Source organism: Pseudonaja textilis, chromosome Z, assembly GCF_049901715.1.
Source record: "Pseudonaja textilis isolate UNSWEBS1 chromosome Z, rPseTex1.2, whole genome shotgun sequence".
Lineage (NCBI taxonomy): Eukaryota > Metazoa > Chordata > Lepidosauria > Squamata > Elapidae > Pseudonaja > Pseudonaja textilis.
Window position 1 is genome coordinate 110,351,598 of NC_142008.1, and position 27,105 is coordinate 110,378,702.

General features: G+C 41.3%; 1 protein-coding gene across 1 annotated transcript; it reads left to right on the top strand.

Annotated features, from left to right (window-relative positions):
• The first annotated feature begins 15,762 nt into the window (after positions 1-15,762).
• On the top strand, positions 15,763-16,809 carry LOC113452410 (olfactory receptor 4K3-like). Its single transcript, XM_026723859.1, has one exon. It carries the CDS (start codon positions 15,763-15,765, stop codon positions 16,807-16,809), a length of 1,047 nt encoding a protein of 348 aa, XP_026579644.1.
• Positions 16,810-27,105: the final 10,296 nt, after the last annotated feature.

Consider the following 27,105-nt stretch of genomic DNA (forward strand, 5'->3'; position numbering starts at 1 on the left):
AGCGGTGGTCAGAAATGGCCACCTCAAAGAAGAACTCGACCGGAAAAGAATGTGCAGGAGGAAGATAAGAAGAGAAAGGTTTTGGCTGACTGGGTCAAACTGAAAAAACAACAATACAAGGTACCCTGGAATTTGAATTATAAAGAACAACATTGTTCCCAAAGAAGACTTTGAAGCTGCAAATGAGAGAGAGAAGGGAAGGAATTAACAGTGAAACTTTAACAAGATTTCTAAAAGATACATTTTAACTGAAACTTTGTAACAAAATAAGAGAACCTCAGGAAGAGAAAGTGGAAAAAAGAAGCAAGAAGAAACAGCTTTGGATTATTTGGATTACTTGGTGATTTTTGGATTTTTGGCTATTGGCTCTAAAAGACTAAAATTAATTGGGTGGTTGTTTAAAAGTTTTTAAAATGGTATCACTCTTGGAAGAATTGAGAATGGAACTTAAAAAACAGAAAGAAGATGCACAAGTAGGAAGAGGTTCTTTTGGGTTCGCATTTCAATTTTTAGAAATGGAGATCCTGAACTATGAGAAACAACAAGAAATGCCTGTAGAACAAGAAGGGCGGGACAAAGAAGAAGCCATCTTCAATGACCAAGTATTTTTATATGGGGAAAAGAAAGGAAAGGAGACCAAAAATAGTTTGAAAAGTAATTATAACATTAGGAAGAAACAGAAGAGAGGATTACAGAAGAGACAATCAGAATTAGAGAGAGAAGGGGTCAAAAAGGGAAAGGAGAAGAAGAGGGAGAAGAGGGAAAGGAAAAGAAATAAAGGACAGAACCAGGACATAGAGAAACAGGGAAAATGTACAAGACATGGAGATAATGGGTGAAAACTTAATTGAAAGGGAGATACTGCAAGGGTACATAAGATAGCATTTATCACATAATAGTATTATTAATTTTTAAATGACCACTAATTTACTGTTTCATTGAACTGATAGAGATTTAATACTGTATCTTTGATTATCTAGTCGATTGATTGATTGATTCTTAGTAATAAGTTGATTGATTTTTAGTAATAAGTAACCTCACTTTTGATTTGTTCTCTAAGTTATCAATTAACATTTATTAATTACCAACATTCATTAAGTAATTGTCTATCTATCACATTAATTAGCTGTTGTAATTGTTTAGTATACTATTGTGATTGACCATGCAGCCAGAAACTCCAGAAACTCCAAATCTTCCACTACCAAACAACAACAAAAAATAATATCTCTACCAATGACCCCCCAGACTCCTGTACATGCTTCAGATGTCTTAAAACCATCAATGAAAGCAAAAATAACATCAAATGCTTCCTATGTGATAATCAAGCCACCTTGCCTGCTTAAATTTAAACAAAGACATAGCTGATTTCCTAAAAGCATCAGGTACATTCCCTAGTCTATTGCCATCATGTTTTCCTAAGCTAAACAAACCAAGTACCCTGCCGGACAGAGTTGATAGCATAGAATCACTCATGCACTCAATAGAAAAACGCTTAGCAACACGTTTTGAAACAATTATACAAGAAAGCCTAATTTCTCTTGAAAAAATAATACAGCACTGATAAGCAACTACCTATCAGCTCAAAATCAAATCCCAACCCAACAACCATTATCACAACTACTACCTCAACTACAATCACAACTACAACCAAAATAACCACCAAATCACAACCACAAGTAATTACTATCCCATCAAATAATTCCACAAATGACATCTCCTTACTCATCAGAGACACCACAGAACATGATCAGAAATATTCAAATCCCATCTTATTGGGTCTTGAAGACACCAACGAATCAGATGACATCACCGAAGTTTGTAATATCATAAGCAACTCAAATACAACAAACATCTCTCCTGAAGGTATCATTGAAATAACCAGAGATGGACGTGGGTACAAATACAATGATGGCTCTGTGGCCCCCAAATTTTGTAGAGTTGTTTGCAAAAATGAGTCCAGCAAATGCATATTGATTCATACAATAAACACCATTGCAAAAAACAATCCCAACCACAAAAAACTTTGCTCAAGATCAGACTTATCCATACTGCAAAGAATCTGCTCCCGTGAACTCCGCAAGGAACTCAAAAGACATCTAGACAATGGAGAGAAGGATCTCTACATTGACTACTGTGCAGATTGTATCAAAAGTAAGTCACATAACCCAAAACTCCACATCCAACCCACCCTCATCCAACCCACCATCACTCAAAACTAGACATGCACACCCCTAACTACCTCAATTCCAACTACAACTGGCCTTAAATGCAAGCTACTCAATGCAAGAAGCCTTGTGAATAAAATACCTGAATTTCTCCTCTTACTAAATATGGCTAAATTCGACATCATATTTGTCTGCGAAACATGGCTCAATGCATCTCTCCCTGACTCCATTACCACAGTAAGAGACTGTCATGTTTACTAAACCTGATCATGAAATCCGTAGAGGAGGTGATGTTGCTATCTTCTATAAAAAGTCCTAACATCTAAGAAACATCCAAGTTACCCAAGAGCTTCCTCTTCCTGAGACCATCGTCTGTGAACTGTCCTTAAATATCACATTTCGATTCTTACTATGTTACAGAGCACCTGATTATGACATCGAACATGTAAACAAGCTAAATTCACTACTAACATGGGCAATATCCTGCCCACACACTTTTATCTTTCTTAGTGACTTCAATCTACCTCACATTAAATGGACCCTAAACGAATGTAAAACTGAACCCGTACATGCAACCTTCTACAAAGCTGCAACAAACCTGGGACTGGAACACCTAGTAACCAACAATACTAGACTTAACAACTTCCTTGATCTCATCTTCTGCAATAGTTTGAATTCAATTTACGGAATACAAATTAAAGAACCTTTTTCCAACAGTGACCACAATATGATTGACTTTTGTCTCAACATACATCCACACAAAAATCAACACAATGATGTGATCCCCGATTATAACTTCAGAAAAGGCAACTATGATCTTATAGACAACGATCTCTCATCCCTTGATTGGCAATCTCTATTCACTGGATGCAATACTGTTGAAGACCATTACAACATATTTTTACTTGAAGTCAAAAGAGTCATCCAACTATATGTACCAATAACAACTCCAAAACCCAGGAAAAACAGATTACCCATAACAATAAGGAAGCTTCAATCCAAAAAGAGATCACTCTGGTGGAAAAACAAATCTGGTCACATTGCCAACTTCAAAAGGCAATACAAACATTTATGCCACCAGATACAGACTGAATGCACCAATTATCACATTAAGCAAGAGGAAAACCTTCTACGCACCAATTCCACCTCAGCTTTCTACAATTTTGTAAACAACAAACTAAAAGACTCAAGGTGCATCCCACCTCTGAAAGGACCTAATGGTAGAGACTGCAATGATGACACCATTAAGCCAACTTCTTAAACACATTCTTTGGCTCAGTATTTGTACAAAGCAATGGATCATGCCCAGTATTTCCTAGTTGAACCACAGACAACTACAATGATCTAATACATATCGATTTTACAGAAGACAATGAAAAAGCACTACGCAATCTAAAACCATCTCTATCTATTGGACCAGATGGAGTTTGGAAGTTTGCATGATATTGCTGACCTTGAAAGGGGATAGCATGATTGGGATGATGGATGGATGGATACTTTTTGATAGGTTTAGTGAGATTGAACCTATTTAAGAAAAGGATTGATGAATCTGGTTACTGGCAGTACCATACTGCTCATGTCAAGAGGAAGCAGCTGATTATCTCCCAGGTTCAGGAGATTAGAAGGGTGAAACCCAGAAATGTTGTTTTCCCATCAGGAAACTAGGTCTGTGGAATGGCCTCCAGCTGGAGGTTTATTTGTCTGAAACCTTATTTACTTTTCAGAAGAAGTTGAAAGCAGAACTTCTCCAAAGAGCTTGGGATCGTCCAATCACCAGGAATGATTTTATTTTTAAATGTGTATTTATAAGAGGTTTATTTTGTACTATCATATTTTCCTTGTTTTTAAGGAGTAGCAGAAAGTCTGTTTTGATTGCAGCAGGATATGCATTGAATAGATAAACAAATAGACAAATAAACACTTCTAGCATTGGACATAACTTGGGTTTCTAGTGGACCTGTGTGATGGACAAATAGATCGCAAAATCCTTTGGAGTCAGGGAAGGTTTTTCAAGAACAAGGGGACCCTGGCTTTTTAAAGGCCAGCAGAAGCTCTCTCTTGCATAAAGATGTGTTCACCTTCCTCCGCATTCACCCAGCCAATTTTTTTATCCAGAGCAGCAATTTCTATTTTCATTATAAGGGATGGACCACAAATAGATTATCCTATACTTAGAGTTTCTTTTTAATGGGAACATATGGCTGCATGGGGCCACATCAGGAGTGGGACTCTACCGGTTCTGCCCAGCTCTATAGAACCGGTAGCTCTGAAGAGCAGCAGACACAGAACTGGTTCTGTGTTTGCTGCTGTTTGGCCCACCCGCCAGTCTGCCTGGGCTCTTACCTGTCTTCTATTTCCTGCTTTTTCAACCTCAGCTGCTTTGCGTGGCACAGCTGACATTGAAAAAGCAGGAAGAAAAGTGGTTTTTCAAATGCTGCGCACCTGGGCACAGCACTTTTCAGCTGTCTGGGCAGCAATGCTTAAGGTTTTGCATGCGCAAAACATAGTCACCAAACTGGTAGTAACACCAGTTGAATCCCACCCCTGGGCCACATATAATCTCAGTATCTCTTTCCTGCACACCCAGAAATGTAGCAAGTCAAGTACAATTCACCAAGAAAAAAGAGAGGCTCGACTGATTTAGAATAGAATAGGACTGAAAGGGACCTTGGAAGCCTTCTGGTCTAGCTCCCTGCTCAAGCAGGAGAACCAGGGGTGGTATTCAGCAGGTTCTGACCAGTTCTGGGAACCAGTAGCGGAAATTTTGGGTAGTTCAGAGAACCGGCAAATACCACCTCTGATTGGCCCCACCCCCATCTATTCTCTGCCTCCCAAGTCCCAGCTGATCGGCTGGGTCTTCTTTGGTTGCCCTGCACAGGAGAACGGAGTTGGAATGCAGGTCAGTGGGGTGGGGAAGGAATGGGATTTTGCAGTAACCTTCCCCTGCCATGCCCATAGAACCGTAGTAAAAAAATTTAAATCCCACCACTGAAGAGAATCTATACCATTTCAGATAAGTGACTGTTTAGTCCATGGGTGTCAAACTCATGGCATCACATTGCTGTCCTGTGACTTTTGTGTCTAGCCTTTTCTTAAAAACCAGTGATGGAGCACCCACAATTTCTGAAGGCAAGCAGTTCCACTAGTTAGTTGTCCTAACTGTTAGGAAGTTTCTCCTTCATTCCAAGTTGCTTCTCTCTTTGGTTAGTTTCTAACCATTAGAAAATAAATTGACCCCCTCCCAGAGGTGGGATTCTACAGGTTCGCACCTATTCTCCAGAACCGGTTGTTAAAATTCTAAGCAGTTTGGAGAACTGGTTGTTAGAAGAAATTATTGGCCTAATCCTGTAAGGAAGGCAGGAAGGAAACATTCTGCTGTTGCTTACAGAAACTGCCTCTCCGTTAACTCTAATTACGTTCTTGGCAGGACTAGACTTCCTGTCTCTGGAACTTCTCTGGAGTTTTTTCCCCCTCCTTTGCTGGTACTTTGCTTGTGTGGAGTGACCATTCAAAGTTACAATGGCATTGATAAAAGTGACTTATAACCATTTTTCACGCTTACGACACTTGCAGCAACCTCAGCCCTTTTCTCCAGTCCTTTCTCTCCCCCAAAAGAGAATGAGATGTGGTTAGATTTTTCTTTCTTTCGTTCTTTCTCTCTTTCCTTCTTTCTCTCTCTCCCTCCCTCTCTGTCCTTTCTTTCTTTTCTTTCTTTCTTTCTTTCTTTCTTTCTTTCTTTCTTTCTTTCTTTCTTTCTTTCTTTCTTTCTTTCTTTCTCTTTCTTTCCTTTCTTTTTCTTTCTTTCTCTCTCCCTCCCTCTTTCTATATTTTTCCTTCTTTTTCTTTCTTTCTCTTTCCTTCCTTCTTTCTTTGTCTTTCTTTCTTCCTCCCTTCCTCTCTTTTCCACCCTTTTGTCTTTCTTTCTTTCTTTCTTTCTTTCTTTCTTTCTTTCTTTCTTTCTTTCTTTCTTTCTTTTTCTTTCTTTCTTTCTTTCTTTCTTTCTTTCTTTCTTTCTTCCTCCCTCCCATTTTTAAAAATGTATAATTAATTATTGGGCATTAGATTAGAAGTGGATAAGTGAAGGAGGCAATGATATCATGGGCAGAAAAATGCATTTATACAATAGAATTAGATAAATGGCAGAAGCTGTGGGATAAGTTAATAATGTCAACTGCATATAAAGAAAACTTATATAAGATGTTTTAGAGATGGCATTTAGCACCGGCAAGATTGGCAAGAATGTTTCAAGATAAATCAGCTAAATGTTGGAAATGCCAACAAATCTAGGTCATATTGGACATGTGTGGAAGCTAAAAATATTGGACAAAAATGCATATGCAATTGAAAAAAGATGATACAACAGCATATTGACTTAAAATCTGAAAAATTTTTGTTGGGGATCTTACCTCAAACTTACAGTAAAGAGAATGCATGTTTGCTGATTCATGTATTAACTGCTGCTAGAATTGTATTTGCTCAAAATTGGAAAAGCGAAGAGATTCCTACTGATGACAATGTGATTAGAAAAATATTAGAATGTGTAGAAATGAATAGATTAACACTTGCAATTAATGAGAAGGAACAAACTGAATATTATGAGATATGGGAACTATTTTATTGATGGCTAGAGAAAAAATATGAAAACTACAAATAGCTAATAGATTAGTGAAACATAGAAAATAAGTTTAATGTCAAGGAGTGTTATAGTAATAGAAATATTATATAGATTAATAAGATAAGAATAAGATAAAAAATAGAGAATTAATACCAAAGTAATGAACATGGATGTACATTTTAATTGTTATTGCACAAGATACTTGTACCCAGACGACACACCGTTAAATGGAAGATGAATTATATGTACTTTAAATAAAATTTTAAAAAGTTTACAAAAAGAAAAAAAGAAAGGGAACTGCTTAGGGCAATGGCATTCATCTCCTTTTAATGACTCCATAATCCCTTACAGGGTGGAGACTGGGCAACTGAATGGAGCTGAGTGTTTGGTGGCCGGATGCCCTTCCTGTTGCCAATGCAGAGTTTTGTTCAGTAGATACAACAATTCAGTAGGTACAACAATTTCCTATAATGCTATGAGAAACAAGAGAACTTATGCCCAACAAAACGTATTACAACAACAAATCAAAGACTTAGAAATACAATTACAAAAAACCCCTAAGATCCAAGGAATACAAAACCAGTTAATATTAGCCAAACATAAGCTGAATTTAATTGAACAAGATAAAATAGAAGTTAGTTTGAGAAGGTCCAAACAAAATTATTTTGAAACACGCTAATAAACCAGGAATATGGCTATCTTATAAACTTAAAAAGAAAAAGAAAAGAGACTGATACACCAACTAATAGACGAGAAAGGCATACCACAACATGAGATTGAGAAAAAAAAAAGATATTATATTAAACTATTTTCAAAGATTATATAAAAAAGAAGAAATCAGTGAAGACAAAATAAGAACTTATCTGGAGAACACGAATGATAAAACAATAGGGGAAGGAGAGAAAGAATTATTAAATAAGGATATTACATGGTCTGAGTTGAAATCTGCAATGGAGAACCAAAGTAATAATAAATCCCCTGGTCCAGATGGGATTCCAGTAGAATTGTACAAAGCTACAATAGAGTTAGTAAGGCCACTGATGCTGGAAGTGTTTATCGAAGTACTTTTGGCAGCCAAAATGCCAGACACATGGAGGGGGGGCGTTGATTTCGTTAATTCTGAAGGAGGATGTAGATGTCAGATATATCAACAATTATAGACCAATTTCACTTTTAAACGCTGATTATAAATTATTTACCTCAGTTATAGAGAATAGAGTAAAACAAGTTTTAAATTTATACATTCATGAAGACCAAAATGGTTTCCTTCCATCCCGCCAAATCAAAAATAATCTAAGAACCGTTATTGACGTCTTAGAATATTATGAAGTTCATCCAGAGAAACAATTTGCACTCATGTTTTTAGATGCGGAGAAAGCATTTGATAATCTACATTGGCACTTTTTAATACAAAAAATCTATAACATGAGTCTGGGCACTAAATTCGAGAACATTATCACAACAATTTACAACACCCAACAGGACAATATACTAATTAATGGTGAACAAACAGGCCCATTAAACATTGAAAAGGGCATTAGACAGGGTTGCCCCCTCTCACCCCTCCTATTTATACTTGCTTTAGAATCACTGTTAACGTGGATAAGACAAAACTCTGAATTCCAAGGAGTAAGGGTCAAAGCAGAGGAATATAAACTACAGGCGTTTGCAGACGATATGGTTTTCTTCCTAGAGGAACCCATGGAAAAAGGACATAACCTAATAAAAGAACTAGAACAATTTGGTTCAGTAGCAGGATTAAAGATCAATAGAAATAAGACAAAATTAATGACTAAAAATCTAATAGAGAATCAGAGGAAAGAATTAGAAAAAACCATGGGGATACAGGCAACAAAAAAGGTCAAATATTTAGGCATATGGTTAACACCACATAGTAAATCGCTCAAAGAGAATAATTATGATAAACTATTACAGCAAATTAAGAAAGACCTAGAATCCTGGAATAAGCTGCAGCTTTCTCTACCGGGCAGGATTGCCACGATCAAAATGAACATCTTACCAAGATTCTTTTACTTATTCCAGACAATCCCAATTAAATTACCAAAAAATTTTTTTGAAGATATAAATAAGGTAACACTTAAATTTATTTGGCAAGGGAAAAAAGCTAGAATCAATATTAAGGCTTTACAAGATGCAAAAAGTAGAGGGGGCTAGCGCTCCCAAATTGGGAATTATATTATTGGGCAACCAACTTATTATGGTTAAAAGACTGGGTTAATTTACTCAACAAAAGAACTTTAGCCTTGGAAGGGCACGATCTTCAGAGAGGGTGACACGCATTTCTACGGGAAATGGGGAAAACTAAACAGTCGTATTTTCATAGATACCTTATTAGAGATTCATTATTAACTAATTAGAAAAAAATATCCAAAAAACATTATTTAAAAATTCCGATTTGGCTTTCAACAATGGAGGCAATGGTTCATCCCAACAATTTGGATATAACAAAAACAACTAAATATAAAGATTTATTAGACCCTCTAGGAAAATTAAGAACTCGACAGGATTTACAGGAACAGGGATTTCAAATCGACCAGTGGTTATATATACAAATCCATAGCAGATACAAACAAGATATCAAAGAGTTTGGAATCTATAGCAAATTACAATATTTAGATAAAATCTTATTAGGATCAAATAAAAAGAATATCTCCAAATTTTATAAATATTTATTGGAGGTAGAATTAGAGCAAGAGATAGTGAAAGGGAACATGATAACGTGGAGTAGGAATATTGGAAGAAGCATTACATTAACAGAATGGGAAAAGATCTGGAATAGAAACATCAAGATTACGAAATCGGCAGCGTACAAAGAAAATACGTATAAAATGTTATATAGATGGCACTTACCCACTTCGAGGTTGGCGAAGATGAACCCTAACATGAGCTCAAGGTGTTGGAAATGCAAAAGCACTGAAGGAACATTTTTTCACACGTGGTGGTCTTGTAAAACTACCCAAAAATTTTGGCAAAAAATCAGAAAATGATTGGAGGAGATAACTAAAGAACAAATAGACTATAAACCAGAGTTCTTCCTGTTAGGGATCTCTGATAGATATTTATCTGAAAAGACAAAATATGTAATAATCCATATTCTAACTGAGGCTAGATTAGCATTTGCTCAATGTTGGAAATCACCTCATACACCTTCAGAGCAAATGGTTATTCAGAAAATTTGGGAGTGTGCTGAAATGGATAAACTAATGATAGCGTTAAAAAACAAAGAGTCCTCAACATTTTACGACAACTGGGACTCATGGTATAATTGGCTTACACAGAGACAAATTATGTAAATGATAAAAAGTAACTTAAACATAATGGAAAAGAGGAGTAGATTGGATATGACGAAGAGAAATGATCCTTACAGACGGTCACAAAAAGATATCATTCGTTTTTAATTGTATTTCTACTCTATTCTCCCTCCCCTTCCCTCCCCTTCTATCCCTCTATATCTTTTCTCTTCCCCCGAACCAGCCTTTATCCGGTGTGTTAGGCCGGGTGTTTTCCTTCTTTCCTCCTAGCTGTTTTTCTTTCTATTTTGTAAATGTATTGTCGATGTGTTTTTAAATTGTAAATTCAATAAAATCTATTTTTTAAAAAAAAGAAAATAAATTGACACCCTCCCAGGGGTGGGATTCTACAGGTTCGCACCTATTCTCCAGAACCGGTTGTTAAAATTCTAAGCAGTTTGGAGAACTGGTTATTAGAAGAAATTATTGGCCTAATCCTGTAAGGAAGGCAGGAAGGAAACATTCTGCTGTTGCTTACAGAAACTGCCTCTCCGTTAACTCTAATTACGTTCTTGGCAGGACTAGACTTCCTGTCTCTGGAATTTCTCTGGAGTTTTTTCCCCCTCCTTTGCTGGTACTTTGCTTGTGTGGAGTGACCATTCAAAGTTACAATGGCATTGATAAAAGTGACTTATAACCATTTTTCACACTTACGACACTTGCAGCAACCTCAGCCCTTTTCTCTGGTCCTTTTTCTCCCCAAAAAGAGAATGAGATGTGGAATGCAATTTTTTTTTTGCAAGTCTTTGCGGATGACTTGGCTTTTATTTTAGAAGACCCTTTAGAAACAGCACCAAAATTATTGGAAAAGATAGAGACATATGGGAAGGTGGCTGGTTTGAAAATAAACAAAGATAAGACAAAGATCTTGACAAAGAATATGCTATTAAGACAAAAAGAAAAATTAGTAGACCTATTGAAAATTCAAGTCATGAACAAGGTTAAGTATTTGGGGATACATTTGACAGCAAGATGTAGTACATTAAAAGAGAACAATTACATTAAACTTAAACAACAGATAGCGTTAGACTTGACAAAATGGGAAAATCTACAATTGTCATTAATAGGGAGAATTTCAACAATCAAAATGAATATTTTACCCAGAATTTTATATTCGTTTCAAACAATACCAATTAGGCTTGGAAAGGACTACTTTGAAGATTTAAATAAAATTGTGTTGAAATATATGTGGAAGGTAAGAAAGCGAGAATAAAGTTAAAACTCTTGCAAGATGCTAGAACTAGAGGAGGATTTGTTTGCCTAATTGGGAGTTGTACTACCAAGCTACAAACTTGATGTGGGCTAAGGAATGGATAACATTAAGAAATACTAGATTGTTGACATTAGAAGGTCATGATTTGTTGTTGGGGTGCCATGCTTTTTTATGGTATAAGGGAACCAAAACACAGGGCTATTTTAGAAGACATTATATATGGGAGTCTCTGTGGTTAAATTGGGAGAAGATTAAAAGACAATGCTATTTGAAAATTCCAGTCTGGTTATTGACTATTGAAGCATTGTCCTATCCTATAATAAACAAGAAGGAACAAACAGTTAGCTATGGGGAAATTTTGAATGAAAAGGGTGAACTTAAATCTATGCAAAAACTAGAGGAACAAGGTATAAAGATGAATTGGTTTTCATATGCGTAAATACATTCAAGGTATGATAAAGATTTTAAAACAGAAGGTTTTTATGATAAATTGACTGACTTAGATAAGATCTTGACAGGTACTGATGAAAAGGTGATTAAAAGATTATATGGATATCTATTAGAAATTAAACTAGAAGAAGAACAAGTTAAAGAAACTATGATTGCTTGGGGGAAGAATTTTGGATATGGGATTGATTTAGAGAAATGGCAAAAACTGGTCTCAAAATTATAAAATGGCAATGTTAACAGCATATAAAGAAAATTTGTATGAGATGTTTTACAGGTGGCATTTCCCCTCGACAAGAATAGCAAGAATGTTCAAGAATAAATCCGAAAAATGTTGGAAATGTCATCAGATACCTGGCTCATATTACCATATGTGGTGGACTTGTGCGTATGCTAGAAAATACTGGACTAAAATCCACATGTGGTTGGAAAAAATGACAAAAAAAACATATAGACTTGAAACCAGAGATATTTTTATTGGGAATTTTACCTGAAACATATAGCAAAGATTTGAAATACCTGATTGTAAATGTATTACCAGCGGCTAGGATTGTATTTGCTAAAAACTGGAAAAATGAGAAAATACCATCGCAGGAGGAAATCATTAAGAAAATATTGGAATGTGCTGAAATGAGTAGATTGACATTTGAAATTAGAGAACAAGAGGATAAACAATTTTACAAAATTTGGGGCCTTTTCTATCAATGGTTAAATAATAAAATACAATAATATAATATGTAGAATTTTAGAAAATAATGAATATATAAAGATGTATTTCTTTTCTTTTTTTATTATATCTATAAAATGTTTTTAGGATAGATTTAGGAGGATTATATGAATTGTTATAAAATAAACTAAGTAAATTATAGTTATCTCGCAAAGTATGAATGAACAAAATTATAGTCAAGTGATCGATTAATAATGATACTAGGGTATTCAATTTTTGATTGATAATATGAGTTATTATGCAGTGCAACTATAATTGGGACTATGAAATGGATGCACAAAAAATTTGTAAACCGACACACTGTTTTTACACTTATGGAAGAAAGTTGGATGTTTTTATGTTTTGTTTGTTTTTGTTTGTCTTTAAAAATCAATAAAACTTATTAAAAAAAGAGAATGAGATGTGATTAGATTTTTCTTTCTTTTTCTCTCTCTTTTCTTCTTTCTCTCTCTCCCTACCTCTCTTTCCTTCCTTCCTTCCTTCCTTCCTTCCTTCCTTCCTTCCTTCCTTCCTTCCTTCCTTCCTTCCTTCCTTCCTTTCTTTCTTTCTTTCTTTCCTTCCTTTTTTCTTTCTTTCTTTCTGTCTCCCTCCCTCTTTCTATATTTTTCCTTCTTTTTCTTTCTTTCTCTTTCTTTCCTTCCTTTCTTCCTTCTTTCTTTATTTCTCTCTCCCTCCCTCTCTTTCTTTCTATCTTTATGTCTTTCTTTCCTTCTTTGTCTTTCTTCTTTCTTTCTTTCTTTCTTTCTTTCTTTCTTTCTTTCTTTCTTTCTTTCTTTCTTTCTTTCATCTATCTTTCTTTCTCTTTTTCTGCTCAAAGATTACTAGTTCCAGAGCTGAACCTGTGATATTTGAACCATATCAGGGGCTGAATTCTAACAACCTTGTTCAAATTCAGGACCCTCTCTACTATTTTTTACACCTTTCTGTCCATTTAGCCATTCACCTGGCCTCTACTGATTTTGCATCTCCTGCTGCCTGTTCCCAGATCCCTTTTAAAAAAAAACGCATCATCCATTTAATTTCTATTGCAAGCCTTCTCCAACTTGGTGCTCTCTATGTTCATTTTACTTCAACTTCCTATGTTTAACTTTTGTGGGTGCCTTCAAGTCAGGTTTTGACTCCTGTTGACTGCCAAAACAAGTCCTTATAAGAAGAAACTGGACTGCCATCTGTCAGAAATGGTGTAAGGTCTTCTGCTTGGGCGGGGAGCGTGGGGTTGGATGACCTACAAGATCCCTTCCAACTCTTTTAATCTGTTAACTATTAAAGTTGGCTTGGGAAGTTTTTTGGGGGGTGGGTGGGGGGGGTTGATTTGTCACTACCTATTTCCTAGGGCTGAGAGAGTGTGACTGGCCCAAGGTCATTAAGGTGGCTTTATGCCTAAGTGGGACTAGAATCCACAGTCTGCTTAATGATGTAACCACTACACTAAACCAGTTTCATTCCACAATAACAGGCAAGTTGCACACAGTCACTGGACTTATCACTTACCAAACTGGGAAAAGCTATCTTGACTACACTTTTCCTTCTTTTCTCCCTCTTTCCTTGCTATAACTGAATCACTCATTTTTAATTACTTCTTTGGTTTCTATCCTATATTTCCTTGAGAAGCTCATTCGTGTATCCTTCCTCCTTTTCTCTTCTCCACAAAGCCCTCTAACCTGGGTTGTATTGAGAGGATAACTGGCCCAATATCACTTAATTCACTTAGGTGGGAATTGGGTATGTCTAGTCTAATGAAATGAAGAACTTGGGATGACATGATGGCAGTCTTCCAATATTTAAGGGGCTGCCACAAAGAAGGGGCAGTCAACCTATTCTCTAAACTAAAGCACCTGAAGGCAGGACAAGAACCAATGGATGGAAACTAATCAAGGAAAGAACCAACCTAGAATTAAGAAAAACGTTCCTGATAATGAGAACAATTATTCAGTGGAACAACTTGCCTTCAAAAGTTGTGGGTGTTCCATCACTGGAGGTTTTTAAGGAAAGATTGGACAACCGTGTAACTTAAATGGTATAGGGTCTCTAATAATATGTTTTACTCTCCTGCCCTTTTCCAGTACTTTTGAGAATATCCACACCATGCTGTCCTTGTTGGCCAAGATATTTTCTTAACTAACTCCCTTGGGGGGCAATAAAGCACCAAGGAATGGGAGTCTGCTTTTGCTTCCAGAATTATCAGCAGATCTTTTTTTGGTTCCTGATTTGTTAATCCTCAATACATTGTGTTGCTGTACAGTATAGTGTCAGCAGTTCTATCTAGTGTCAAGCAAAGCTGTAGGAGAAGTGGCTACAGCAGTCCTCAAAGAACATCTGTTGGTGTTTGCAGGTGAGTAAACATTTAGAATGAGTTGAAGGATCCATTCTGCTTCCAGAAAAAGACAAACAAAACTATCTCATTGCATATAACATTTGTTTTGAACCTGCAAGATCCAGGTAATATTTAGAATTTCTCATTGAGGATTTTGGTTTTCCTTTTCTCCCTTCATTCTCCTGAAAATTTAGAACATTTGTTTTCTTGACTATATACCAGAGAACAAGGAGAATAATTTTGTACTGTTCTGTAGACATTCTGAATGTCCCTGCAGTTGGAGTGCAAACTATGGTTGAAAAAAGCACATAATGAATAATATCTAAATGTTTTAGAGATGAAGAGAAAAGAACCTACTAGAGAGAAGTGGAGGTGAAAAGATAGATAGATAGATAGATAGATAGATAGATAGATAGATAGATAGATAGATAGATAGATAGATAGATAGATAGATAGAGAGAGAGAGAGAGAGAGAGAGAGAGAGAGAGAGAGAGAGAGAGAGAGAGATAACAAAAACAGATGCCCTATGGCAAAGTAATAAGTAGGTTATGGATTCCAGAGGAACATCATTAATGATTAATTTGCTTTCTACATTTTGCAATAACTCTGATATAAACATAGTATATAGCATCTGAGCTGTGTGAAGTAGAACAAATTAAAATTAACCAAATATTTCCCTCAAGCCTTAGTTTTTTACTCTTTCAGCAGCTTATAGATAGCTATGAGTTATTCAACTTCTACTTACTCTCTTTTTTATACAATACATATATTAGAGAATGGTCTTTCCATCACATAGACGTAAACCTTTGCACAGAAGTGCAGAATTCACCATGATTTGGAGCTGATAATAATATCTGGACCATTAAGAAGGCAGATGATCCACAAGTCAACCTTAACCGGACTTCATCTATGATGGAAGTAGCTCGTTTGTGATCTGTTTTGCCTTCCCAATTTTCTAGGTAAGAAGTGAATGGCATGGAGAAACAAGACTATGGTGACCGAATTTGTTCTGATGGGCCTCTCTTTATCTTGGGAAATGCAGCTGTTCTTGTTCATCTTCTTTCTCTTCCTTTATTCAGTAACTCTCTTCAGCAACATCCTCATCATCCTGGTAACTTCCAAAAATCAACATATTTTCAACTCACCTATGTTCTTCCTTTTGAGCCATCTGGCTTTCCTAGATATCTGCTTGACCTCCTTTGGAACCCCCAGGGCTCTCTTTGGTTTTCTTACCCAGCATCAAACTATCTCCTTCCAGAATTGCATGACACAGATCTTCTCCCTTCACCTCTTTGGAGGCAGCGAGATGCTTTTGCTAACAGTTATGGCCTATGACCGATACGTGGCCATCTGTCACCCTTTCCACTATGCATCAGTCATGAGCCGACGCCACTGCATGGGCTTTGTGCTAGCCTCTTGGACGGGTGGGCTCCTTCACACCAGTGTGCAGTTGGGCTTCATACTAAGTGTGCCTTTCTGTGGACCCAATCGGATAGACAACTACTTCTGTGATATCCCCTTGGTCATCAAGCTAGCCTGTGTGGACCCTTATCCTTTAGAGGTCATGATGATGACCAACAGTGGCATTTTATCCTTGGTGTGCTTTGTGGCATTGCTTGTCTCCTATGCACTCATACTCTCAACATTTCGTTCCAGACACCTCTCTGAGGGATCCTCTAAGGCTTTGTCCACCTGTACTTCACACCTCATGGTGCTCATCATGTACTTTGGGCCTTGCATATTTATTTACTTGCGCCCACATACCCATTTCATGTTTGACAAAGTGGTCTCCATCTTCTATACTGCAGTTACCCCTTTTCTCAATCCCACTATCTACGCGCTGAAGAATAAGGAAATGAGGGCTGCAATGAGGAAGATGGTGGCAAGACATTCGGCACAGATCTCTGCACAAGTTCACGTTCATCCAGCAGGAAAACTTTCCTGGTGGAGACACAAAAAGAATTGGTGCCCACGCAGACCAGTCTTGAACACAGTGTCATTGTTACAAATTGTATAATCTATGGATTGCTAAATTTAAAAGGGTTGGTTTGAAATAAGTGGTCAAAACAACCAAAAACACAATAGCAATAGAACTTAGACTTATATATCACTTCACAATGCTTTACAGACCACTGTAAGTGGTTTACAGAGTCAACATATTGCCCTCAACAATCTGGGTCCTCGTTTACCCACCTCAGAAGGATGGAAGGGTGAGTCAACCTTGAGTCAGTCAGTATTGAACTCCTGGCAGTGGGCAGTTAGCAATAGTGCTTAGACTTATATACTGCTTCACAGTGCTTTACAGCCTTCTCTAAGCAGTTTAGAGAGTCAGCATACTGCCCCCAACAATCGGGGTCCTTGTTTTACCCACCTTGGAAGGATAGAAGGCTGAGTCAACCTTGAGTCTGGTGAGATTTGAACTGCCAAACTGCAATTCAATAAATCCAAATTAGGGTCATCAATAACTTTATCCATTTTCCCCTTACATTAATCAACTATGGAACAAAATTATCTCTTTAAGTCCTATCTTTAGAACATAGAACAATAGAGTTGGAAGGAAGCTTGGTGGTCTTCTAGTCCAACCACCTGTTTAAGAAGGAGACCCTATGCTACTATGGACAAATAGCTGTCCAGTGTCTCCTTGAAAACCTCCAGTGATGAAGCACCCAGAGGTAAGCCATTCCACTGATTAATTGTTCTCACTATCAGGAAATTTCTCATTTCTAAGTTGGATCTAGTTACCACGAAGCCTGAGAAAGAAGGGCAGAGGGGAAGTAGATAGTCCAGCTAGCAGTCAAAACAAAAAGTTTTCCTGTGGGAACCAAGGTCATCATAACAGTGACTGCTCAAGGAGGAGAAGAGCCTGCCAGCTATGTTCATTGGAAAATGTGACTGGTGACACTTGAGAAGGGGTGGGGGCAGAGTTTTACTCTTTTAATTAGGTGAAAACCATAGGAACTATTAGAGTTGGTTTTCACCGGCTGTGCAGATATGATGTATCCAATAAACATGTTCTTTGAGGAATCTACCTGCCTCAGAGTTCTGCTTTCAATAGGTACATTACTTGGAATGCTGACACATTGATTGAAATTGATTGAAATGGGTGTGATACAAGGGCAGATTCAAAATGAATGAAGAGTTCCTGTTTCACATGGTACCTTGGTAACATCCTCATGATGCAGCAGTTATCAATGTCATTGTTTAAAGAAGATGTTATATTTTGTTAACTTTTTGCCTATAATAAACAATGCAAGGTCATCTAAAATACCCAAAACTTACAAAATGAAATGGCACTGCCCTGCAAAACTCACAAAGGAAGATGCGAGAATTCTCTATCTGTCGGTCTGGCCCAGCAGTGTTCCACAGAAATCTGGCAAGATTTATCTCTGTTCTTAAGATCCTTAAGTAAGTAGAGTTCACCTCCAATTCTCGCTGTTTAAAAAGCTTCCTATATTACAGTGGCATTATTGGAGGTTGTTAGTTTATGCCTTTATCAATCAATTGCAGCACGGTTATGAAAGTGCCAGATAATGTTCTGCTTTGTTGGCAGAGATGGAGAAGCTTCCTTGATTGGCCAAGTTCCCAAAATAAGCCAGCTTTTACTTGGAATTCTTGTGTCCTATAAATCAAATTTTCTTTTCATACTCTATAAATAAAAAATAAAAAAGGAGGAGGAAGTAGCAGCAAAGAGCGTCCTGCCTAAGAATATTGAAGCAAAGTTTGTAGAGATGATGAGCAAAATTCAGTCATTTCGGTTCTTCTACTGACTCAAACATGGCCAGGTTTGGAAATTCAGCAGTAGTAGACTCTGGATAAACATGTCACTTGGTCCTTGATTTACAACCATTCATTTTGCAACCAAAGTTGCTAAATGCAAACTTACAGTGCAACTGGAAAAAAAGATGGTTATAACTGGTTATCACACTGACAACCATCGCAGCATCTCTATGGTCACATGATCAAAATGCAGGTGCTTGGCAATTACACATGTATGATGGTTGCACCCTTCCAGGTTCATGTGTTTGCTATTTGCAACCTTCCCAGTTGGTTTCTGATGAGCAGAGTCAATGGGAGAAGCCAGATTCTCTGAATAGCTGTATGATTCATTTCAAAAGTTATTTGTGGCAAAAGGTCATAAAATTAGACATGACTTACTTAACAACCTCATTGCTTAGCAATGGAAAGTCTGTCCCCAATTGTTGCTGTAAGTCAAGGACTACCTGTATTGAAAACTTTGTCTCATGCAAATATGTCCTATCTCTCTGCTCTTCTTATCTGGGTTAGGGCTGAGATTATTCATGGGCTGCTCTTATTTTCAGAATCACTAGAGGGTACAAAATCTCCCCCATTAAACATCAATGATCATCGGAACTTTCTGCAAAGTAGTTTAGATAATAATCTTTCCTAGACAATTTGAGATTAGACTGGTTTCACAATCTCAATCCACATATTCATTGGTGCCAAAGCCATGGATATCATAAGCCTTGATCAGGGGTCATTTTTGAATAATTTAACAACAGGTTCTTGGTTTGGTTGCTGGGTGGGCATGGCCATAGTAGGTGTCCTGCTTCCTGCACCACCTAGTGGGCCTCCTTCACCATTCCGGGAGCAAAATTGGACTGCAGGGGGCCATTTTCGCCTTCCCCAGACTCCGAAGGCTCTCTGGAGGCCAGAAACTGGCCCATTTTCAGCCTTCCAGAACTTCCAGGAGCCCATTTTCTTCCCTCCCCAGGCTCCGGAGGCTTTCCTTGAGCCTCCAGGAGGCCATTATCATCCTCCCTAGGCTCTCAAGGCTCTCTGGAGGCCAGATACAGGCCCATTTCTGGCCTTCCAGAACTTCCGGGAGGCCATTTTTTGCCTTCCCTGAGCCTCCGTGTGTGCCCTGCACTTACCTCCGATCCAAAACAGGCTGCATGGGAACTCCTGGAAGGAGGGGGGAGGGGAGGTGGGCAGGGAACAGCCAGGGGTGGGATTTGCTGGTTTGCTGAATTGGCCACAAAATTAACAACAAATCAGTAGCAGCCCACCCTGGCTTTGATGCTTAGACATACAGCTCTGCAAACCCCCATTACTGAGGAGGAGGACTATCCCCTGGGAGGAGTTACAAGAGATCCTCTCCAACCACTACTCCTCTAAGCCTTCCCAAATTGCTAGGAGACATGTCTTCAGGAATAGAAAGCAGTCTGAGGGGGAGTCAGTTAGTGAGTATGTGGCAGCCTTACGATCAGCTGCCCTACAATGTGGTTTCAGGGATTACTTAGAGGACATGCTCCTAGATCAAATTGTCTGTGGGGTCAAAGACCTGAGGCTTCAAAGACATTTGCTAGCTAAAAAGGACCTGACCCTAGCTATAGCCATAGAGGAATCACAAGCTGCTGAGCTATCTGCTCTGTCAGCAGCTGAAATACAAGGGAACCCTATTAGACAAGGCAGCTCAACTATTCATTCTGAGGAAGTCTCCCTAGATGAGAATTGTGAAGACCCAATTGAGGTAAACCGCCTCAGACAACAGAAGCCCCTTCTAGAAGGACCTAGACAAAAAACCAACCTTGCCCCCAGGCAGCAATCTATCTGCCTGAGCTGTGGAGGAACCCATCTTAGGGCATCCTGCAGGTTCAGGAATGCAATTTGCCTGAACTGTCAAAAGAAAGGCCACCTAGTTAGAGTCTGCCAAGCAGGGAGAACTTTGCCACAAAGACCTCAGCCTACTGCTATTTTCCAAAGGCAAGTTGAGGATTGCTATACCTGCTACCACTCAGATCACACTTCAAAAGGCTCTAATAAAATAAGTATCTTTGTTTTTTTAGAAGGTAAACCTTGCAGGATGAAGGTGGACACAGGATCTGCACTTTCTATCATCTCCTGGGAAACCCTAAAGAAGATGCATCCTAGAATGTCCAAGAAGAAGCTCCTGAGCTGCCACCTGACTCTGCGTGATTACCAAGGCAAGAACATCCCTGTCCTCAGGAAAGGCAAGTTTTTAGTCCAATTCCAAAACTTCAAAGGCCACTTGGCCTTTAGTGGTGGTAGTAGATGGTGCCCTCCCTATTTTACTAGGACTAGATTGGTTCCCTGCTCTTGGCCTCAGCATAACCGGTATCCATGCTGTTTCAACCTCTGAAGTAGACACTCTATTCATAGACTACTCTGATGTATTTAGCAAAGATTTAGGGTGTTACTCTGGTACCCCTATTTCATTCAATGTAGACCCACAGGCAAGTCCCATTCGCCTTAAACCACGTAGAGTACCTTTTGCTATTTGCCCCAAGTTAGACATAGAGCTAGATAAACTACTAAAGCAAGGGGTGTTAGAACCGGTAGATTTTGCAAGATGGGAGACCCCCATAGTCACCCCACTTAAAAAAGATGGCAGCGTGAGAATCTGCGCTGATTACAAACATCCCTCAATAGATTCCTGCAAGTCAGCGCATACCCTGTCCCTGTCATCCAACATCTTTTACACACCTTTGAGCCTGGGACTATCTTTGCAAAATTAGATATGTCCCAGGCCTACCAACAGTTTCCTGTTGATGACCAGACTGCAGAATTACAAACCATAGTCACCCATAGGGGTGCATTTAAGTGCAAACGTCTCCAATTTGGTGTTAGTGTAGCCCCTGGCATTTTTCAATCGCTAATAGAGAGGCTTCTCCAAGGACTCCCAGGCATAGTCCCCTATTTTGACGACATTTTGGTTTCAGCTATGGATAAGACACAACTAATACAGAGGGTCAGAACAGTCCTTGAGTGGTTTAGGCAGCATGGCCTCAAACTTAAGAGGGAGAAGTGCACCATCGCCACTAAGCAAGTGGACTTTCTAGGCTACAGAATTGATGCCTCTGGTATTCACCCAATTGAGTCCAAAGTCAGGGCTATCCACGAGGCACCCACACCTTCCAACAAGACTGAACTCCAAGCCTTCTTAGAGCTTCTAAATTTCTATGCTGCATTCCTCCCACATAAAGCATCTATAGCAGAACCTCTGCACAGACTTTTAGATAAACATTCCCCCTGGCATTGGGGATCAAGAGAAGCCCATGCCTTCAAATCCGTCAAGTCCTTGCTCTCATCTAATGCAGTTTTAATTCAATTCAATCAGCAGCTGCCCCTAGTCCTGGCAGCAGACGCTTCCCCCTTCGGTTCTGAGGCACCAATTGCCTTCTTCTCAAGAACCTTCTCTGCAGCAGAAAGAAACTACAGCCAAATTGATAAAGAGGCTTTGGCTGCAGTTGCTGCTGTTAAAAAGTTTCACGAATTCTTTTATGGTCACTACTTATAACAGATCATAAGCCACTTTTAAGCCTTTTGTCAGGGGACAAGCAAACCCCACAGGTCCTGTCACCAAGGATGACCAGGTGGACTCTGTTCCTGGCCGCCTATACATATAAGCTGGTGCATCGCCTGGGAAAGAACCTGTGCCATGCCGATGCCCTCAATCGTTGCCCTCTACTAGTGCCAGTTGAAGACCCCATGCCCATACATGCCATTTTTGAGGTCAACGAACTCAACCTGCCTATCACAGCTGAAGACATTACTACTCACTCCAGAAGGGACAAGGTAATTGCCCAAGTCCTGGACTGGGTGGGAAGGGGGTGGCCTGCAATTCAATACACTCCTGAATTTTTACCATTCAAGATTCGCAGGCAAGAGTTGTCATCCCTACAGGGTTGTTTGTTGTGAGGGACAAGGGTGGTCATTCCTGCCACACTACAAGAGCCAGTCTTAAAGGTTCTACACGAAGGCCACCTGGGCATCATGAGAATGAAGGCCCTGGCCTGCAGCTATGTGTGGTGGCCAGGCATGGATGCCCAGATCTCCAGCTGGGTAAGCTCATGCCAGCCATGCCAAGTGTTGTATCGGTCGATCGATCACAAAGAGACGCGAGGCAGTGACTAGTTTAAAGCTCTTTTATTTCAAGTTGAATCTGGCTGCCGGCTGAGTATGCAGCGGCTTATATTGAACTGGTGCCGGGCGCGCGATAATGACAGCCGTTCGAATCACCTGCGATCGGCTCGGCCAATCGCGGTTGCTTCGTAACGGCCAATCAGTGCCGCGCACTCGACCAATCCAGTTGCTGTGCATTTAGCCAATCAGAAGTGCAGGTTTCCAAGAATGCAAATGTACATACAGAACACCCCTTCCCTCTTGGTTCGGTCCTACGTGACGTAGTCCCGTAAGTAGATGGGGCTCCGTACTTGCCTATTGGACCTGCGCAGGTCAGTTGTCTCTTGGCCGCCGGCCGGTTCGGTCGGGGTCTGTGTCGCTTTCCGCCTCGTCGATGGAACCGCCTGGAAGGGTGAGTCGGGCCTCTCGTCGCAGCTCCCTCCTGGTCTACCCAGGCTGGTTGAGCTGCTGGCTTGGCTGCTCCTGCTTGGGCTTCCTGGGCTGGTCGAGCTGGCTTGGCTGCTTCTTCCAGGAGAGGCTTCGAGCAGGTCGTTTCCTGGTGCTTAGGTTGGTGAGTATTCCTGGTTTCTTTTTTGATGGGGTTGTCTGTTTTGTTCCTCGGGGTTTTCCCTCCTCTCTTGGTTGGTGTTTTGGTGTTCCCCCTCTGCTCCTGGTTCTCTGTTTCTGTGTGATTGCATGTCGGTTGTATTTCCCACGGTGATTCTCGATCTTAGCTGATCGATGTGTTGTTTCCATGCTCACCCATCGTTCGTTAGTAGCCGGTACGAGCGGGGACCCGTTACCTGGGTTATCGTTGACGGTATCCAGAGTGGGTCCCCTGTGAAGTTCTTCGCATATACCGCGTCGCCTGGTGTGAACATCCGGTGCTTGCTGGAGGAGTCGGAGGGTTTTTCTGGGTTGTATGTGGGGTGCAGCCGGTTGCGTGGTGATCGTAACTTTCTTCCCATAAGCAGCTCTGCCGGGCTTTTGTTCGTTGCTGTGTTCAGGGTTATGTGTTGTATGAATAGCATCCTGTTGATTTTGTCGGTTTCGATTTTTTGAATTGTCTTTTTCGTAAATTGAACCATTTTTTCCACCCTTCCATTCACCGCTGGGTGAGCCGGTGCTGTCAGCGCGTGCTGTCTCCCCCATTCCGCCAGGAATCTTTTGAAGGGTAGCGCGGTGAACTGGGGCCCGTTGTCAGATACAATTACATCTGGAAGGCCGTGGGTTGAGAATAATTTGCTGAGTTCCTTGATGACGGCTTCTGTGGTGGTTGTTCTCATGTTGCTTACCTCCAGTCAGTTGGAGTAAGCGTCTACCATCACCAGGAACGTGTGTCCTTTGGTGGGTCCAGCGAAATATATATGAATCCTGGACCATGGCCCTCTGGGGGTTTCCCATTCTAAGATTGGGGTGGCAGGAGGGCTCGGTCTGGATTCTTGGCATTGTTTGCACGATGCCACCCAGGCTTTGATTTCTTTGTCCATCCCTGGCCACCAGGCATGACTTCTGGCCAGGGCTTTTGTTCTAACAATGCCAGGGTGCCCTTCGTGCAGCATGTCCAAGACTCTTTTCTGTAGTTTTTCCAGAATTATGACCCTGTCTCCCCACAGTAAACAGCCCTTTTGTGTGAAGAGTTCTGTTTGGTGGCTCCGGAAGGTTCTGAATTGTTCACCATCGTCCTTTTCAGGCCACCCTTTCTCCACCCACTTTAAAACCCGCGCCAGACGTTTGTCTTTATTGGTTTCCTGGGCAATGTCTGATGCGATTAGGGGGAGGTTGGGTAAGGTCTCTATACTCACGGTGGACATGGCGGGTGCCAGGTCAGCATCCAGGTCGGGTAATGGGGTGCGGCTCAATGCATCTGCGTGCGAGATTGACTTACCGGGGCAATGGTCTAGCTGGTAATTGTAGGCGGCGAGGAATTCGGACCACCTTGTCATCCTCGGGGATAGGATGTTTGGGGTAGCCCTGTCCCCTGCCAGGATCCCGAGCAGCGGTTTGTGGTCTGTGATGACGGAGAAGGTCCTGCCGTAAAGGTACTTATGGAACTTCTTTACGGCCGCGACGATTGCCAGGGCCTCCTTGTCCAGATGGCTGTAATTCCTTTCCAGTTTTGAGAGGGTCCTTGAAAAGAAGGCAATGGGTGCTTCTTTTCCATCAGCGAGGATGTGGCTGGGAATGGCCCCAACGCCGAAAGGTGATGCATCGCATGTTACTGTTAGGGGTAGTGTCTCGCTGTATTGGATGAGAACAGCGTCTGATGTGAGCAGGTCTTTTGTTCGGTTGAATGCGTTTTCCTCTCGCCTTCCCCGCTCCAGGTGGCTGTCTTGTCGAGCAGCCTATGCAATGGTTCCGCCGCAGTTGCCTTTTGGGGCAGGAAAACATTATAGAGTTAATCAACCCCAGAAACGCCTGCAATTCGGTTTTATTTCTTGGTCTAGGGGCTTCCTTGATGGCTCTGATTTTTTTTTCTGTTGGGTGGATCCCGTGCTGGTCTAGGAGGTACCCTAGGAACTCGACTCTTTCTGTGCGCAGTTGGCATTTCTCTTTCTTGACTTTTAGCCCTGCGTCTTTGAACCTTTGAAACACCTCCCTCAGGCGGCTTTCCAGTTGTTTTTGGTCGGCCACTGACACCAACACGTCGTCAAAATAGGGTACTACCCCTTTGATGCCTTGGAGTAGCCTCTCCATTAAACTTTGGAAAACCCCCAGGGCTACGCTGACTCTAAACTGGAGCCTCTTGCAGTTGAACGCCCCGCGGTGGGTGACTATGGTTTGCGCCTCTGCGGTTTCCTCATCGACTGGCAGTTGCTGATAAGCTTGTGCCAGGTCGAGTTTGGCAAAAATCTTGCCTCCCCCCCAGTGAGTGCAGAAGGTGCTGTACCACTGGGATGGGGTAAGCGCTTTGTTGCAGCGTGCGGTTGAGGGTGGCCTTATATTCACCACAAATTCTCACTGACCCATCTGGTTTTACCAGGGTGACTATAGGGGTCTCCCACCTGGCATCGTCCGTTGGCTCAAGTACTCCTTGTTCGATGAGCTTATTTAGTTGCTCGTTGATCTTGGGCCTGAGTGCAAAGGGTACTCGCCGGGGTTTGAAGCGGATTGGGGCAATGGTAGGGTCTAGGTTGAAGGTTATCAGGGCCCCTCGGTACTTGCCTAGGCTGCCGTCGAAGACCTCTTGGAAGTCCCTTGTAAGCTGCTCCTCCCAGTCCGTCTCGGCGACGTGGTTGGTGCCTGTCACCTCTATTCCCAGTGGTGCGAACCACTATAGTCCCAAGAGGCTAGGGCAGTCCTTCTTTGCGATGGTTAAGGGGAGTATCTCGATGCGCCCCTTGAATGTGACTTTAAAATGTCCGATTCCTACCATGGGGATGTGGTTCCCCTGGTAGTCCTTGAGGATGAGTTTCTGGCTCTCCAGTTCACGCTGATGTATGGTTGGCACCAGGCGCTTGTTTTCCCACCATGCGACCATGGAGAGGTAGGATCCGGAATCCACCTCCATTTTGCATGGGCGGTCTTCAATGCCCACCTCCACGTGGACCTTCTGGCCATCCCAGTTGGAAGAATGGTCGATAACGACCATCTGGTGGGTTTCTTCTCATTGTTGGGCCTCGTTGAAATGCCTGTTTCTTCCTTCCCGGCTCCACCGGCTCTCGGTGTTTCGGTCTCGGTTCCTCGGGGCGGTGCTGTCTCATCTTCGTGGGCTGCTGTCTCGGTGCCGGGGGCTGTGGTTCCATTTAAAATGGCACACTTTGGCGATGTGGCCCCGTTTGTCGCAGTGCCAGAATATTGTGTCAAGGAACCGGCATTCCGACCGTGGGTGATCGCTGCCACAACCGGCGCATTGGAACCTCGACTTACGGCTTCACTGCTCGTACCGGTCTCGTTCTGTCTGGAGCCGGTGGATGTCTTCCTCATCGTCCTTGGAGTCAGTGGGGGAGTCGAGGCTGCCATGATGTGTGGAGGTGGTTGCTCGGTGGCTGGTCTCGGTCTGCCTCTCGGGGGTCGGGGTCATCTCGGTTGTTGCGGGGTGATTCATGGTGCTCGTTTGCCACATGCGGGCCGCCGATTTCCTGGTTGCCTCCGCTGCTGTTGCCTCGGCGAGGGTGTCAGTGAGGGATATGTCGCCCCTCGCCATGAGCCGGCTTTGCAGGATGGGGTCTTTGAGGCCGAGGACGACACGGTCCTGCAGGGCTTCGTTGAGATCGGTGAACCCACACAGGCCCCTGAGGTCCTGTAGATCAGCCATGAAGTCGCTGATACTCTCGCCCTCCTTCTGATCCCGCCGGTAGAAATCATGCCGTTGGATGTGGGTGGGCACAGCGGGCGCGTAGTGGCTTCGCAGCAGGGGCTCAAGATCGACCCAGTCCATTGCCTTTACATCAAGGGGTTTGGTGAGGGCCTTCGCCATCTTGAACAC